Source organism: Saccopteryx leptura, chromosome 1 (genome assembly GCF_036850995.1).
Source record: "Saccopteryx leptura isolate mSacLep1 chromosome 1, mSacLep1_pri_phased_curated, whole genome shotgun sequence".
In the NCBI taxonomy this organism is placed as follows: domain Eukaryota; kingdom Metazoa; phylum Chordata; class Mammalia; order Chiroptera; family Emballonuridae; genus Saccopteryx; species Saccopteryx leptura.
The window spans coordinates 126472898-126489432 of NC_089503.1; the positions used below are offsets into that span (position 1 = coordinate 126472898).

Genomic DNA, 16535 nt, shown 5'->3' on the forward strand with positions numbered 1-16535 from the left:
TTAAAGGAGACTAATAGGAATTTCTTGTTCTGTTTAGATACTGTCTATGGGAAGTTGTTGATCCAAGTTTGTACCTTCTAGCCATCCCTTCTTTAAACCTGCCCTGTTTTCTGTTCTGCTTTGCAGCAACTGCTACTCCATTATTTCCAGCCGTCTTATACCCAGTGAGTCAAACCTGAACTGAATCTAACTGTGTACATTAGAGCTCCAGTCTCATTCACTAATCCATAAAATTAATCACACCTTATTTATTTTAAACCTTCATATTTTTACTCACTTTAAATTACAAAATAAGTAAATATTTATCGATAATTCAAACAAAGTAGAGGTCTATAAAATATTCCCATTGGCTAGGAGTAAGCACAGTTCTCTTTTGCTTATAAACATAGAAATCTCTTGGTTTATTTTAGTCAAAACTTGGATCTTTATCTTTTGCTCTTCTTTATCTCTCTGTAGGTAGATAACTGTCTACATTATATATTTATTTCACTCAACATAATTATTGGATTTTTATGTTAGTGTGTAGAGTTTTACTACATCGGTTTTATAAGCTGCATAATATTTACTTATAGGCATGGGCCATAACTTATTTTATCTCAATACTTACAACTTTGTTCCTTTCATTTCAAACAGATAAATGCATTTGCTACCCCCTATTCTTGGTAAATTCTACCCTGTGACTTTATTCTATTTTTCTACCAAAGTGAGATCCTTTCATTTCCAGTCCAACTACTTAATTCCCACTTTTTCAAAACCCACCTTCCCCAATCTTTTTCTATATTAGTCTGATGCTTCTTTGCATTATTTGTTAGTATCTTATTGATCCATTCATTCCACAGATATTAGGTACTTCCTATGTGCAAGAAACTGCAGTGGGCTGTGAGGGGCTATATTGACCAGTAGGGCTCAGGCTCTCCTGTGCGGCCCTGCAGGGATGCCAGGTCACAAGGCAGAAGAAGTCAGACTCTGACTGAGTGTGTTGAGGGCTACAGAGATAAACTGCATCCTAAGGAGGCTAGGCTGAGGTGTCCTTGCTCCTTGTTGGGGAAGTGTTTCCAGGAATGGGAGAGCTAGCTGGTGTTTGTTCTGGACCTCAGAGAGGTTCTAATACTGATATGGGGGATGTGTTTTAGGTACAGGGTGGCCTTGGGAAAGTGTGGGGCCTGAGGAGGATTAGTGAATTGCATAATTTGACCTGGGTTGCTTGATGGTGGGAAGTTGATGAAGTAAACTACTTTTGGTGTTCATTTCATTCACCATTCATGCAATTTCATGCTAGTGCTACTGTGAAGTTTCTGTTCACATTTTTTATTTTTGCACAGCTTTAACAAATTCAAAGAATTGTTTAGTTTTGTTTCCTTTTTATTTTCAGAAGGTATTGGTTTATTATATTACATATTACTGTTGATTTTTAATTATCTCTTTCTAGGAAGACGCTAATTTGGTTGCTAGCAATTTTTTTTTCTATAAGATTTAAAAAGCATTTTAAAAATAATTCCTATTTGTTTATATTTATTAAAAGTTTTTTAATGCTTCCTCATTGCTAGGGAGTACTCTATATCCTTTCAAATTACTCACATAATTTTAGGGCATGTTTTTAACCTCCATTGTACAGAGGATAAAAATTCATAAGGTTAATAATGTTGGAGCTCACATTTGGACCTAGGCAGTTTGGGTCCAGAGTCCGTGTTGTTAAAATCTCTGCATACTGCCTCCTAAACCAGTGTTGTTGGGCAGGTGGATCACTGGGATGTAGGCTGAGGAACACCATTAGATAGTTCTCAACCTTTTGCACAGCAGAAGCAGGCAGGCAGACGTCCTGGGTCTGTGTTTAACCCCCTGCACTGTTAAGAGAACAGTCTGCCAACTTGATGCAACCTGACCTTCCTTTCTTGGAACTTATATTTAGGAATTGTTCTTTTCATATTTTCATTAACATACCCACCATGGCAGAGCTTTTGATATTTTGAAACACAGAGTTTAAGGCACTTGGGGATTACTTTTCAATCATGGAGACCTTTATTGTGATGTCCTGAATGACCTTTCCACATTTCAGGCTAATGAACTGCAGAATAAAATACCATATGTTGTTCACAGCATGTTTGCATTTCTCAGCATCGCATTTCCTGCTAATCATTCGATACTTATGTGGCAGCCAATCCAAGGTCTTTATTGACTTGTTCTCCTGAAATCTCACCAAATAGACTGATTCCTTGTGAGTACTTTTCTATAGAGATTCTCCTGAAATTAGCAGTAAGCACTCTTCACTGGTCCTCGTGGAGAGTATCTAAGTCCTCACAACGGTTTCCCATTATTTGGACAAAGGCTATCTTGGTTTCTGTCTTCTCTAGTACCTAGTTGATTTTTGTATATGTGTGATACTCTCTTCTAGGTCCTGGGGGTGTCAAGTGAACAAAGCCAAGGCTCAGACCTTCAGTTAGTTGCTTCTGTCCTAGGGGGCCATAAACAAATATATCCAGTAAGCAGTTTTAAGTGACATGGGCTTTCTTTAAGGGATCTTGCTGGGGAGTCCTTTCTGAGGAGGTGTCATTTAGGGAAATCTGAATAATGAGGAGGCACCTTGGAAGGACCTAGAGAGAGGGAAAGGATCTTTGGACCGACGGGCCAACAAGTTATGTCTGAAAGGTGATGAGCTTGGTGAGTAAAAACCCACCAGTGAGAGGGGTGTGTATGTGTGTGCACACGCGTGTGCACATGTCCATACCCAGGTACGTGGCCTGGGTGCCGTGCGTGGGACTGCTGGAAAAGGCGGGTAGGGCCAAACACAGAGGAGTTCCAGATGAGTGGGGTGAGGGATTTGCATTTTTGGAAAGTTGTAAAGGGAGTTAGTCCAGGGTTTTTAAACAGGGAAAATACACCTGATCTGATGACCTATTTTTTTCCTTTTTATATAAGAAAGAAAATTGCAGCTACATCATTTAAATATATATATATACACACACACACACACATACACACAAATATTCTATTATATTTATTTTTCCCATCTTTATCTTTTCTTTTTTTTTTTTTTTTTTTTTTTTACAGAGACAGAGAGTCAGAGAGAGGGATAGATAGGGACAGACAGACAGGAACAGAGAGAAATGAGAAGCATCAATCATCAGTTTTTCATTGCGACACTTTAGTTGTTCATTGATTGCTTTCTCATATGTGTCTTGACTGTGGGCCTTCAGCAGACTGAGTAACCCCATGCTCGAGCCAGCGACCTTGGGTCCAAGCTAGTGAGCTTTGCTCAAACCAGATGAGCCTGTACTCAGGCTGGCGACCTCGGGGTCTTGAACCTGGGTCCTTCGCATCCCAGTTCAATGCTCTATCCACTGCACCACTGCCTGGTCAAGCTTGTGGTATAATTTATAAATAAAAATAGTGTATATTTACTGTGCAATGTAATGTTTTGATACATGTGTGGAGTGTGAAATGATTACCACAATCAAGTTAATTAACACGTCATCTCATGTAGTTACCTTTATGCATATGTGGCAGGAAGATTTAAGATCTATTGTCTTGGCAGATTTTAAGTATATAATACAATATTATTAACTGTAGTCATTGTGCTATACATTAGACCTTCAGAATTTAACTCATCTTGCTTAACTAAAGCTTTGTTCATCAACATCTTTCCATATCCTGCACCCCCAATCTCTGGCAAGCACTATGCTACTCTAAGCTTTGGTAAGTTCCACTTCTGTAGACTCTATACAAAGATTGTTCTGTTTGCAACATAGAGAATGGACCTTTGAAGGCAAGCCTGAAATGCCCCAAGACAGACTAGAGAGGCTTCTGCTGAGTCCAGACTAGATGTGTCTTCATTTGCGATTGCAGCAGTAGAAGTGAGAGAAGGGGACAGGTGTGTGACTCATATGTTAGGGTTTACTGATGGCTTAGAGTGGCCTGTGGAGGAATTAAAGACATGAAAATGACTTTATGTGTGATGAGGAGACTCAGGCAGAAAACGAATTTGAGGAAAAGGAAAATCTGGTTTGTTAGGTCCATGTTTGGTTGGGGGTAATTTTTTTCAAGTAGAAGTGAAAAGTGATGAAAGTTGCAGTTTCAGGGGCAGGTTGGGCTGGGATATGAATTTATATTCCCCAGATGAAAGCTGCTTTTCATCATCATGGGCACCCCGGGAGGGCGTGTAGATGGCAGGCAGAGGATGACACAAGTCAAAGCAGAGAAAGAATGACACAACATGGAGAAGGCCATCCCATAGTTGTGCAAGGGCTGGTTCCCAGTGGCTGAGTGAAATCTTGGTTAACGCGGTCTCTAGCTCCAGGGTCGGTAAATGATGCTGTAGCTGGTTACTTAGTGAAATTTCTGTCTCCAGGTACATATGTTCAGGCCCAATGTGAGTTCAGTTGGTAGAAATAGAGCATCTGCTTGTTTCTTCAGTCCAATGATCTAGTGGGGCTCCCAGTCCCTAGTCTGTGAGCAGTCTTTGTAGAAATGAGGTGTAAACAAGAACAGAATGTTCAGTACAGCAACATGACCCTGGGCCCGGGGGCTGGGCTCTTACTTGTCACAATAGTTAGTTCTTCTGTTATCTGTGGGTCTCCTTGCATCTGGTCTCCATGTCTCTATAACGTGAAACAATGAAAATAGGTCTTTTATAGGTTTATTACTGGAAAATAAGAGATGTATTAATATTGTACGAAATCACATAATCTTCTTTACAGTTTCTTAAATTTTATTTTTCTCTGATGACTAGAATCTTTGATTTTGATATGATATGTCTCAGTAATTTTTTCTTGTGATAAGAACTTCTAAGATTCACTCTCAGCAACTTTCAAATATGCAGAACAGTATTATTAACTATAGTTAAATTTCTATTTTAGTGAGGATTTTTTATTCTTGCTTTTAATAGATTGACCCAAAAGTAGTAATTAATGAATTTGAGGTCTTTTTTTTATTGTTGTTTCTTTGTTTGTTTATTTCCCCTAGATGACCACAGGTTGTAACAGATTTAAATGAACTCAAATATTACATAAATTTGCCATGTTTTGGTCCATTGGGCCTAGTAGATATCATCAGATATCATACACAAGGGCGATTACCAACTAAACTCTGAAAACACCAAATCAGGGGTCTTTTAATTAAATAGTTTAGTTTTTCCAAGTGCATTAGCAGTCTATTTAATCTGTAAATTCACCCGATAATGATTCAGGGTATTTGCATTCTCATGTTAGAATAATGAATGTGATGAATTTGTTTCTGTTATGAATTGTAACATCCCCTTTTTGTCCTTTGACTTTTCAAGTGGCTTCAGCAAATTATGGTCTGCCAGAGTGACTCAGTGCAGCCTGAGGGTTAACATGCTGCTGTGTTCTCTTCCACGTGCTTTCAGTTTCCAAGCCCAGGAGACTTCCTCTTCTTCGCTGGGCTTCCTCTAGTAATCCCTTCATCCCTTTGACCATTAGTTGGAAAATTATGACATTTAGAAAGGACATTTCTCAAAACCATGGGAACCCTTGTATTTGGACCAGATGTTAAGTGAATTTTAATAGAGGAATAAAACATATGTGACAATGAATAGCAGAATAGAAGAAAAAGGAACGTGAATAGCATTTTAATGGAAGTATAAGTGTTGTTAAGAAGGTAGAGATGTATATGTGGTTTTGCATTTATTTCCTTCCATTAACATTTCTCAGGTGGTGATGGTTTGTCTGTACTATGTCTTGTATTGTTCAGAGATGGAGATTTTCACAGCTTTGTTTAAGAATGAGGCAGATACATAGGTAATTGTAGTTCAGGATGACAAAGGCCATCTAGAAATGAGGACTGATTTACAGGGGTGGGGGGCACATGGGGCTTGGGGGAAAGTAGAAAAAAATCAGAGAGGGGCTATGCAGATTTGAAGCCTAAGGATTGGGACTTGGGGCAAGAAAACCCACCTAATAACAGCTGACATTGCAGAGATGAGAAACAGATGAGCTGGTCAGGGTGTACAAGTGGGCATGATTCTAGACGTGGGTGAGTGAAGGGTTGTGAGAACATAATGACAAATGACAGATGACCTTCGGGAAGATGAAGCAAAGAGAGGTGGTAATTTAGGCCTCAGACTGTGAGTTAGACGTTTGAGTAAATGGTGTGGCAGCTACAAGAGGAAATAGGCACAAAATGACAGTTGGTGAGATGGCTACTGAGGTCACCTTTAGACGATGTACCTCTGGTTTATTTATGTAAAGATATGTACTTTGATTTATGAGTTTGGATGATGTACAGAAATTTTGAAGAGATTTATAGATTTGGAAGTCACCAGATTTTAGAAAGTTTATAACAGATTGTGAGTTTGAAGAAATAGGCTACTGGGAATGTGTGGACTGAGAAGTAATGAAGCTTCAGGAGAGATTGGGGTACACTTTCATTTAAGAGGAGGGCTGAGCAGTAGGAGTTCTGGATGCAGTAGGAACACAGGGAGACCTGGTTGTTATTGAAACTAAGGAAGAGGGTTTCGGGAGATATTTAAGAGAAAAGGTCAGTGGGCACAAATGTTGTGGGAGATGTTCACTTGCATAGGCTCATGCGATGTAATAATCGGTATGTGACCAGGGATGTTGACCAGAGTAGCTGAGATGGATGGGTGCATCCTTTTCTTCCTGCTACCATTGTGTGCTCTTACATGTTGGCAAAGACATTGTACTCCAAGTCCTGCTTATCTTAACTAAAAACAAATGGGAGTTATGAATAATAATTTTCACACCATCAGAGTCATTTATAACTTGATTATTGTGTTCATATGAGTTTCCTGCCCTGAGGAAATGACTCTGAATAAACCCTTCAGAAATTGTTCATTGTTGCTATGAAGACCCATTATTTAAGTTTTCTTTCTTAGAAAGAACTCTGGTTGGTTTAGCTAACACAGAAGTAGATTGAATGAACTTTCACTTAGTTTTAAAACCTGCTGACAGATAAAATTAATATTGCCTTTGTGTAAATAATAATTTTTTCTAATGGATTTCATTTATTTTTATGGTTCCTTCAGGCAATCTGGAGCTAAAATAGGGGAAAAAGGCAAAAGTGTAATAACAATTCCCTTTGAAGAGAGATATAAAATAAGGTCACTGGAGCCAAACCGTTATTGAAATGTATAAAATAGTTTAATGTTTGCTTTTTCCCATTTTATACTGTGAGGTCATTTTATATAGCCAGGAAATTCCATCTCATCTCCATTCAGATATGATGAAAATCTATGAGTAACAAAGCCAACTTCTTATTCATTTACCTGAAGGTGGCAGCCAAGAATGCTTCTGTAGTTAAGGGCATTCAGTGTTCATTAACACATTCCTAAACATGTTTCACTAATTCATTGATGCTAAACCTCTTTTGGCTGAAAACTGTCAGTCAAGACACATGGGTGAAAACAAAAAGGTTTTAATTTTTACAGAAAAATTATGTAAAAATTGAAGATGCACTATATCTGGTGAGCATCCTGGTTCTCCATACAGATTCAGCATCATAACGAGAAAACTTTATGTTCACTTTATTTCTGAAAGAACAAAATATTCAGTTATTTTTGGAAAAAGTTAGGAGAATCTATTTCCTTGAACAGTGTTCATTAAGTCCATTGTTTTTATTAATTCTTCACTTAATCCCATTTCCTGCTCAGTATGTAGAATATTTAAACTATTGCAAGGAAAGAACTTAGGTTTGTTCAGTACGTTGATTCCAGCCCTAAACACACCAGATTGTCCTGAATCATTTCTTTCTGTTTGTTTGAATGCTCTTAACTGAACCCCTTCAGAAGCCATAGTTTCTGCCTTCTTCCTCCATTCGGAGGGAATTCTTCTGACTTCTGGATTTGTTAAGACCTTATTCCTACTTCTATTTGATAATTATCAAAAGATAGGTTTTTACTCGCTTGACTACTGTGACCTTGAAGTGCCCCTGTTGTGTCCTCTACATTTTTGCCTCCCTGAGTTGGAGCTGCCCCTTTCCTACAGGTGACATCCTTTGATGTGGCTGGTTGGTTAATGATTCCCCCTACAACACCGTCTGTTTTCGTGCCAAGGGTTTATCTCTGATTAGTTCTGGAGACAAGGCTATGTTTCTGGAGGTGATTCAGACCATCTGATCTTGTGGCCATAAGTGTGTGGTTTTACCAGCATCAGCGGGAAGACTGAGCAAGTCAGTGCAAAGAGCCTGTGGGTAGCAGCCTCTCTCTGTTGGTGTGGCTGCCACTGCACACTTGATCTTACGGTAATAGCCCATGAGATGCCTGAACCTTTGTACCTCAGCTGTAAAGTGAAGAGAAAGACTGAGTGATTTCTATTTCCCCTTTCACCTCTTGAATTCACTGAGTTGTTGATTTCATTTGCTGTCTCACATGAGTCAAGAGGATGAATAAACCACCTCATAGTACTATTTGCTAGCAAAGGATGGGTGAATTCTAAATGCTCAGTAGATCATTGACTGTGATTTCTGATTCATTCAGACGGCTCATTCAACATGTTAGAACGCATTAACTAGGGACTGTAACGACGTGTTCAACATGCAGCTAGATTTTAATAAAAAGAAGTCAAAATGTAGAAACATGAAGGGTTGTATGCCTATATGTGTAAGCTCTGATAAGGAATCAGGCTCTGTAATCGGTATGTTGAGGTTCCTGGAGAAGAGCTGCCACCGTGGGGTGGAGTGGGCAGCCCTGTGTGTGCATAAGGTGGAGGTGTGTGCAGCCCGAGCCATGTCCAGTGGGCGGACTTGGGGTCGGTGTGGGGCTTGTGGCATCAGCCATGTGCAGATGAGTGTGCAGGGCTGACTGACAATTCTAACTATGCCAGAGGGGCTGGAGGGGTGCCTTTGATGTGGGAGTAGTGGAGGTGAAATTTGGATAGATGGTTGTGGGTGGAGGGGCACAGTGTTTTCTTTGGAATTCAGTGGAGAAACCCTGAGAGTTTTTGAATAGGGCTGGGCTGTTTACCTGACAGCAGCTGATAGTTGTGCAATAGACAACATATTCAGCTGTGCCAGGGAGTGTAGGGATAAGACCAGGTGGTTTGTACGGATAGTAAAATTATTCTTCAGTGGTTCTGCTGCTTTCAGGTTGGGCTGGGACTAAATTCTGGGGGAATAGTTGGTTCATCGGATCCCATGGAATAGGGACAGAACGAACATGGGAAGACTGAATGCAAACACATATGTTTCAAAAGAGCTGTCCATCACCCCCTTCTACAAATCCTGGTATATATGTGTTCCTGGTATAATATGCTGTAACTTTGGTACATTTAAGAAGCACAAGTTTAACGTGCTCCTCAACTTTGGCTTCAGCCCTTTGATACCAAGGACTCTGCTGTGGGCAGGTGTGGGGCATGGCTTCCTGAATCCTGTTTGAATCAGCTCACTTGACTTCATTGCCCTCCCCCATGGGAAGTCCTGGTAATTATGGACTCTGAAATGTGCCAATGGATCGGGCCACTTCCAACTTTACAGTAGATCTGAGGCTCAGAAGAAACCCAGCCTTCTCTGAAAAGAAGTGCATTAAGCATATTTTGGATCTGTTTTTATTAATAACTAGTTAAACTTTATTTCCCAAGTGAAACTTCTTGTGTAAGCACTTATTCTTTTGATTTCTTTAAAAAAAATCTGACAGCATTTCTTTAAAACTAAGAAACAGTTATTTTCTGTTCCCCAGAGCCTATTCATTTGCGGTGTGGGTGTGAAATGTTATTTATTGCATACATACTTATACACAGAGTTTTGCTTATTTAAATAGAGCTTATAGAGAGATCCTCCCACTTCAGGAAACAAAAAGGAAGGCCCCTGGGGTTTTGAAATAGATGCAACAAAAATGTTCCTATTTTGTAGCCAAATGGGTTTGCTGTAATAAATAGTCCTATTGGCAAAATTGTTTATTTAGTATTAATTTGCCTAATATATTTTTAATTTTTCAGCAGTGGTGGGATAAAATCAGAACAATTTTTATTGAAATTGATTCTTTGAAAACTTGACGTCATAATATATTTCCCAGTGTAACAAATAGGTATAATTAACATGACTTTAGTTCTTATTGAAATTTTGGTGACATGACTCCATACAAATTCAGTTGGGTGATTTATATCAGTGTATTTTAAAGTAATCTTTCAAGTGATGATAGTTTACTTAATTTCTGTAGAGAAAGAGGTGTTTTGATTCTCACAAATTGGAGATTCTGAACCAGGGACAATTGGCAATGTCTGGAGACAATTTGAGTTGGCATCAGTGAGAAGGGGGTGCCCCTGGCATCTAGCCCGAGATACCGTTAAATGCACTGGGCAGTTTGCAGAGCAGAGAATGATCTGGCTCTAAATGTCAAAAGTGCTGAGGTTGAGCGCTAAAAACCCTGATATAACTATGACTCCCCCAACCTCCTCACTAAGATACCAGAGCTCTGTGATTCAGTGGAAAATAGAATTACATAGTCTAGGATGACAGGGGTGGGGGGGAGGGGCTGCTATTTAGAGGTAAGCCTAGTTAAAGAGTAAAGACATTCAGGGAGTTAGCCTTGTATGACAGGATGCTCAGAAAAGCCCACTCTGTAAATAAAGATGGTGAATATCCTTCCCTGGCATCTTACCACAAAGATTGTTTATAGTGTCTTTATTTTAAGAAAAAAGGTAACATGCTGTGTAGTCTGAAAATTATAAACTTCTAAAAATCACCTGTTCTCATTAAATGTATTTCCCTTCGTTTTTCATGGCAAACGTGTAATTTCATCTCATCACCATGAAACTACATGTCCATTTTAGCTGCTCACACACTTGACGTGGCATCTCTTCCTTCTTTAATCAGCACTTTCCACACCCCAAGGAGTGGATGTTTCAGGCATTTGGGTTACTTTTCTCTTCCTTTCCTCCAGGAGGCAAAGATGCTAGAACTGAAACGAGAGTCTATGGCTGTTGTTAACGTCGGACAGTTTCAGTCAACAGTTGGTCTGTGGAGCTCATTGCATAGGTAGCAGATGGAGAGTCTGTGTTGCCAAGGGCCTGGCATATTGAAAACCACGTGCCAGAGAAGATTTTAATCTTAGTCGCTACTTGACTCGAGCTCAGTCTGGGAGGTCAACCTGGAGCAGTGCCCCCATCCGTCTCCTGATGGAATGCTCCCCAGTGGGAGAGGATGTGTCAGGGGTACTGCTCTGGGTGCCTGTTGAGTGTCAGGCATGGTATAAATGTGTAGTGTCATGCCTGCTACAGATTTAGCACTTTCTAAAGGTTTACTGGTAACTTCCATTATCCTTCCTGCATTATTTTGATCGGTGCTGCTTTGATTTGACACGGGGAAGCAATAATCTACTTCTAAGGGGCTGGTGAGGATGCTCCCAATGCCCTTGTTCTGGACAGAAATAAATCACATCAGAAACACTTCTTACAAATGCTATTCTATGTTAAGATATGTCATCTGAGAAAATTTCATGTGTTAAGTCTCAGGTCAGAAGGATAAGACAAGGTGGGCTGCTTTTACCTGCAGACTGGAGTTCTAGGGCATTGCCCAGTCTTGCTTTTCCAAGAGTGAAATTAACCATTCTTTTAATTTTATAACCCAGGAAGAAAAATAACACTGCTGGCTTCATTGTCCCTTACAGCACAGTGTGCCAGAGCAGGGATGATGGACTCATTGGCCAGATGTTCCCCGCTCCTAGTTTTTCTTGTCATTCCTTCCTCCACCCTCATTCCTACAGAAGCCATGCTCTGGCCTTGTCATGATTTGTAGTCTCTACACTTGTTTTCTGCTCAACTTGAACATTTTCATCAATGCTAGCATTGAGTCAATGGGGCTCAAAATATAGAGGCTGAAATCTGATGCACCCTAAAATGAATGTTTCTTCTTTGTGAAATCTCACCGTACATTTATGGGCACATTTCTTTAGAAGATGGGGCCTCTTTCCTTCTTTTATAATCATGTTCTTTACTAGGATCCTAATAGCTTCCCACTTTTGTTTCTTTCTGGATATTCCAGTTGAAACCTCCTCTCCCTGGGAAAGCTACAGTCACTTCTCCACTCACCACTACTCAGAAAAGAAACCACATTTAATGATCTGTTTTCTTTACTCTATAATTTTTCTAACTTTGGTTGTTTAGTGATTCTCTGATTTCATTAATTTCTTTTTCTTTTTTTTTGTTACCTGGTATAGAGTCAAGTTAGCCATCACTGTTCTCGCCCACTTTCGCTCCCTCCATCCCTGTTTGATTCCTTGCTGTATGGATTCTGTCTCTTGTTTTGCTGAAACTGTCCACTCAAGTTGATCCTTGACTACTTACTAAGCAGTTGGTCTACCTCAGTGGGAGGCGGTTGACCATGTCTCTTTTTAAAAAAGTGTCCTTTTTATATTTCAACCTAACTTGATCCCCATTTTCACTTGGTGAGCTGTCTATACCTCTGATTTCTTCTTTGTCTTTGTGTGATGACTTTTTAAAATTGTGGCTTCTAAACAAATAAGCGAAGAAATGTATAAATAATTTTCTTTAGTTCCTCTTTTTTTCCCCTCATGCTTTTACCCATGATTTTAACCCTTCCAAACAGTGTATTCAGTCTCTAAGCACCTGGGCTGGATTTTCAACAGTCTGCTGCTTTTCCTTCAGTATTCTCTCAGCATCTTAAATCTAACATACACAAAACTAAATGTCTCTAAACAAAATTCTTCTGTAGTTTATCATATTGAACAAAAGAACATTACCATCTTCACAGTCTCTTGTAGTCTCTGTATTCAGTCCAGTCCATCTGTGCCTCTTTGTTTTCTGTTCCCTCAAATTTTTCAGATTAAAACAACAATCATTTTATACCTTGGAGGTTAGGTGTTTGGGCAGAGCTCTACTGGGTGATTCCTTTACTCTCGTACTTACTGAAGTCACTCAGTGGCTTTCACCTTTATTTACGTATCAGGTGGTTTGGTGGGGATGGCTGGGAAGCTGGCCTCAGGGGGAAATGTCACTAGAGGCTCCTAGATATAGTTTCTCTAACATGGCATTCTCAGGGTAGTTGGACTTTTTAGCTCGTGTCTCAGTGCCCAGAAAACATATTCTAAGAAATGAGAAGTGGAAACTGTCAGTGTCTTAGAGGCTGGGCTTGGAAAGTAGCACATCATCACTTCTGTTGCAGTTGGTTGAGCTAGCTGTCACAGCACCAACCCAGATGCAAGAGAGGAGTCATAGACCAACCTCCATGAGAGGATATTCAAAGAGTCCATGGCCCTCTTTAATTTGTCGTCCTTCCTCTAACCCATCACTTCTATTGTTTGCCTGAATTGTTATTCACATTGACACTACTCTAAGTCACAACTCTATTTATTTCTCTTCTAAACAATTACAGTGACTTCAAATAAAGTTCACCACCTCTGTGCTGCTTTCTGCCCAATCTCCTATGTACACTGTTCAAGAATAATTATATTAATATTTCTTCTAATGTAATATTAATATACTGTGGTATCTTGTTGCACAAAAATAGAGACCTCAGACCTTAGTATAGTTTGTCTTCCAAATCTTACCCCAACCTATTCTGTGAGCTGCTTCCCACACCTCCCTTTATGTCTCCTGGTGTTTGGGGCAGTTATAGGAAGCCGTTCCCAGAGCACATGCCTACTGCTTCCTCTTGCCGCTCCAGGGCATCTTTTCATTCTCTTCCCTTGGCATGGGACGTACTTCCAGAGATCTCCATGTGTTGCAATCCTCTCTATCCTTCAGTGTTAAACTCAAATGTGAGCACCTCCGTGGACACACCCTTGATCCCTCTAAAGAGCAGCAGGAATCTCTCAACTCCCACTGCACTCCTGTGGTTTTTTATTTTTATGGTTTTCTAACAACTTGAATTATAGTTTTGTGTTTTTTTTACAATCCTATCTTATTTTAAAGCTTATTAATCTTTTAAAAATATTTATTTATCGATTTTAGCAAGAGAGGAAGGGAAAGGAGGAGGAGGGGAGGGGAGGAGGATGAGAGAGAAAAAGAAACATCGATTTGTTCTGTATGTACCCTGGCCGGGGATCGAACGACCAACCTCTGTTCTCCAGGATAACGCTCTTGACCTATCTGGTCAAGGCTAAAGTGTGTTAAAATCTTAAATTATTCATAATCATTCAAGTATCAGTACTCCCAGCATAGTAATTTCATCTCACCCAGTAGGTGCTTAATATAGATATCATTTGATCTATAAATGGTCTCTGGCCAGAAATTTTGCAGGCAGGTCATCTATAAATTTCAAAGGATAAAATCACTAAAATATAGATGATTTTTAGGAGTTGGGTAGCATATTATTAACCAGCTTATTAGTCAATAGCAATCATCATGGCCTTATTAAATAGTTTATTTTTAATATTAAAAAGGAAAGGCAGGGTTCTTAGGGTTTCCACATATAGATCTATGTGTGCATGAGGGGATGGGGATTATGCACCAAGGGAAAGCTAATGATGATCACAGCCCTTAAACTGCTTTCCTTAACACGTTCTCCTTTTATAATAAGTGGGTTATCTCATAAGGTTATTGCAAGAAAAAGAGGTCCTTATTGAGACACATATATACTCACAGGTGCCTGACATATCAGCTAGGAAAACATCTGCTTGTCAAAGCCCTTGGAGCTCTTGTGTAAGTAGTGACAGGGTTTTACCAAAAGATCACTACCAGAAAGCCTGAACTTGTTTTCATCTAATTGTTCTCCTTTGTGTGTTTTAGGCACTTTTCCCACATGACAGGAAGACGAGCTTCTGGCTAGAAGATAAGTGCACAGAGTCAAAGACATCCTGCCCACCATGAGGGGAACCTGTGTCATTGCGTGGCTGTTCTCCAGCCTGGGATGGTGGAGACTCGCCCAGCCCGACACAGATGCTTCTCGGTGTCAGAGAGCGGAGCACCCAGTCATTTCTTATAAAGGTAAGGAAGGGACAAGCATGCTCTGGTTGCCCAGATACTGCTGTGCACTTTCCACACTCAGTGACACAGGACAGCAGTGTAGATTGATCTATTACTCTGTGACCCTTGTTTTAGACATTGTTTAAAATAGGAGCAAAAATACAAAATACTTCAACACAAGAATTTCATATCCAGAAATGGATCACTATGTCAAAAAGAATTCAAGACCAGAGTTATCACAGTTAAGAAAGCCTCAGTGTTGGCCCTGGCCAATTGGCTCAGTAGTGGAGTACTGGCCCGGTGTGTGGATGCCTGGGGTTTGATTCCCAGCCAGGACACACAGGAGAAGTACCCATTCACTTCTCCACCTTTCCCCTTCTCCTTTCTCTCTATCTCTCTCTTCCCCTACTGCAGCCGAGGCTCCATTGGAGCAAACTTGGCCTGGGTGCTGAGGATGGCGTCGTGGCCTCCTTCTCAGACGCTGGAATGGCTCTGGTTGCAATGGAGCAACGCCCCATATGGGCAGAGCATTGCCCCTAGTGGACATGCTGGGTGGATCCCGGTCGGGCATATGTGGGAGTTTATTTCTGCCTCCCCGCTTCTTACTTCAGAAAAGTACAAAAAAAAAAAAAAAAAAAAAGCTCCAGTGTTGACACCATCTTTAGTTAACAGATAGATGCTGGAAGCATCCTAGACATTTGAACCAGAGGAAAAATGTAATCCACAGTAATAACACCCAAATCAAGGAAAACTTCAGCATTTCCCAATAAAACCTTAGTCTTTCCACAAAACATGTGCTTTTGTGTCTCTCTGCCATTGTGTGGCAGACAGAATTGGTTTCATGTCTCCGGCACCTCCCTAGATCTGAAAGAATAATTACTTAGTATATATATCCACTCATTTATTCTTTTATGAATCAAAATTTATTAAGGTTTCTATTTACCCTGGAGACTGAGAGTTCAGGAAGAAAGATAAATGTCTTTATCCCTGTCCTCAGTGAACTCACAATTATATTATCCAGCTAAGCATAATTATTCAGTCATGGTATTTTACTAATTCATCTAATAGTTTTTTTTTGTTTTGTTACTTTTTAAAACTTTCTGTATCATGGAAAAATTTCAAATATATACAAAAATAGAAAAAATAGCTTAAGGAGCACCCAGGCCCTGCATTAATTAATTCATGACTCACCTTTTTCTTTCAAATCCCTACTCATGGTCCATCTCACACCCACCAAATTACTTTGAAGCAAATTGAAGAAGTCATATAATTTTATTTATAATATTTCAATTTATGACTATCAAAGAATGAGAGTTCACAATACCACTATCACATCAAACAGACCAAAGAACTAAACAAAAATAATTCCATAACATCCCCAGACATTTTGTGAGTATTGGGAGGTCCCCGAATGGTCTAACGCAGGGGCAGTCAACCTTTTTATACCTACCGCCCACTTTTGTATCTCTGTTAGTAGTAAAATTCTCTAACCGCCCACCAGTTCCACAATAATGATGATTTATAAAGTAGGGAAGTAACTTTATAAAATTTATAAAGCAAAGTTATAGCAAGTTAAAGCATATAATAATAATTACTTACCAAGTACTTTATGTCGGATTTTCGCTGTTTGGCAGAATAAATCTTTATAAAACAACTTACTATAGTTAAATCTACCTTTTTATTTATACTTTGGTTGCTCTGCTA

At 39.7% G+C, this 16535-nt stretch overlaps 1 protein-coding gene across 2 annotated transcripts in view; it reads left to right on the plus strand.

Annotated features, from left to right (window-relative positions):
* SEMA5A (semaphorin 5A) overlaps positions 1–16535 on the plus strand; it is a 487022-nt gene that overhangs the window by 159097 nt on the left and 311390 nt on the right. For both annotated transcript variants that reach the window (XM_066374585.1, XM_066374594.1), the window contains exon 3: positions 14655–14852. In XM_066374585.1, the coding sequence (XP_066230682.1) occupies positions 14732–14852 (121 nt within the window). In that variant the 5' untranslated portion in view covers positions 14655–14731. The remainder of the gene's footprint in view (positions 1–14654; positions 14853–16535) is intronic.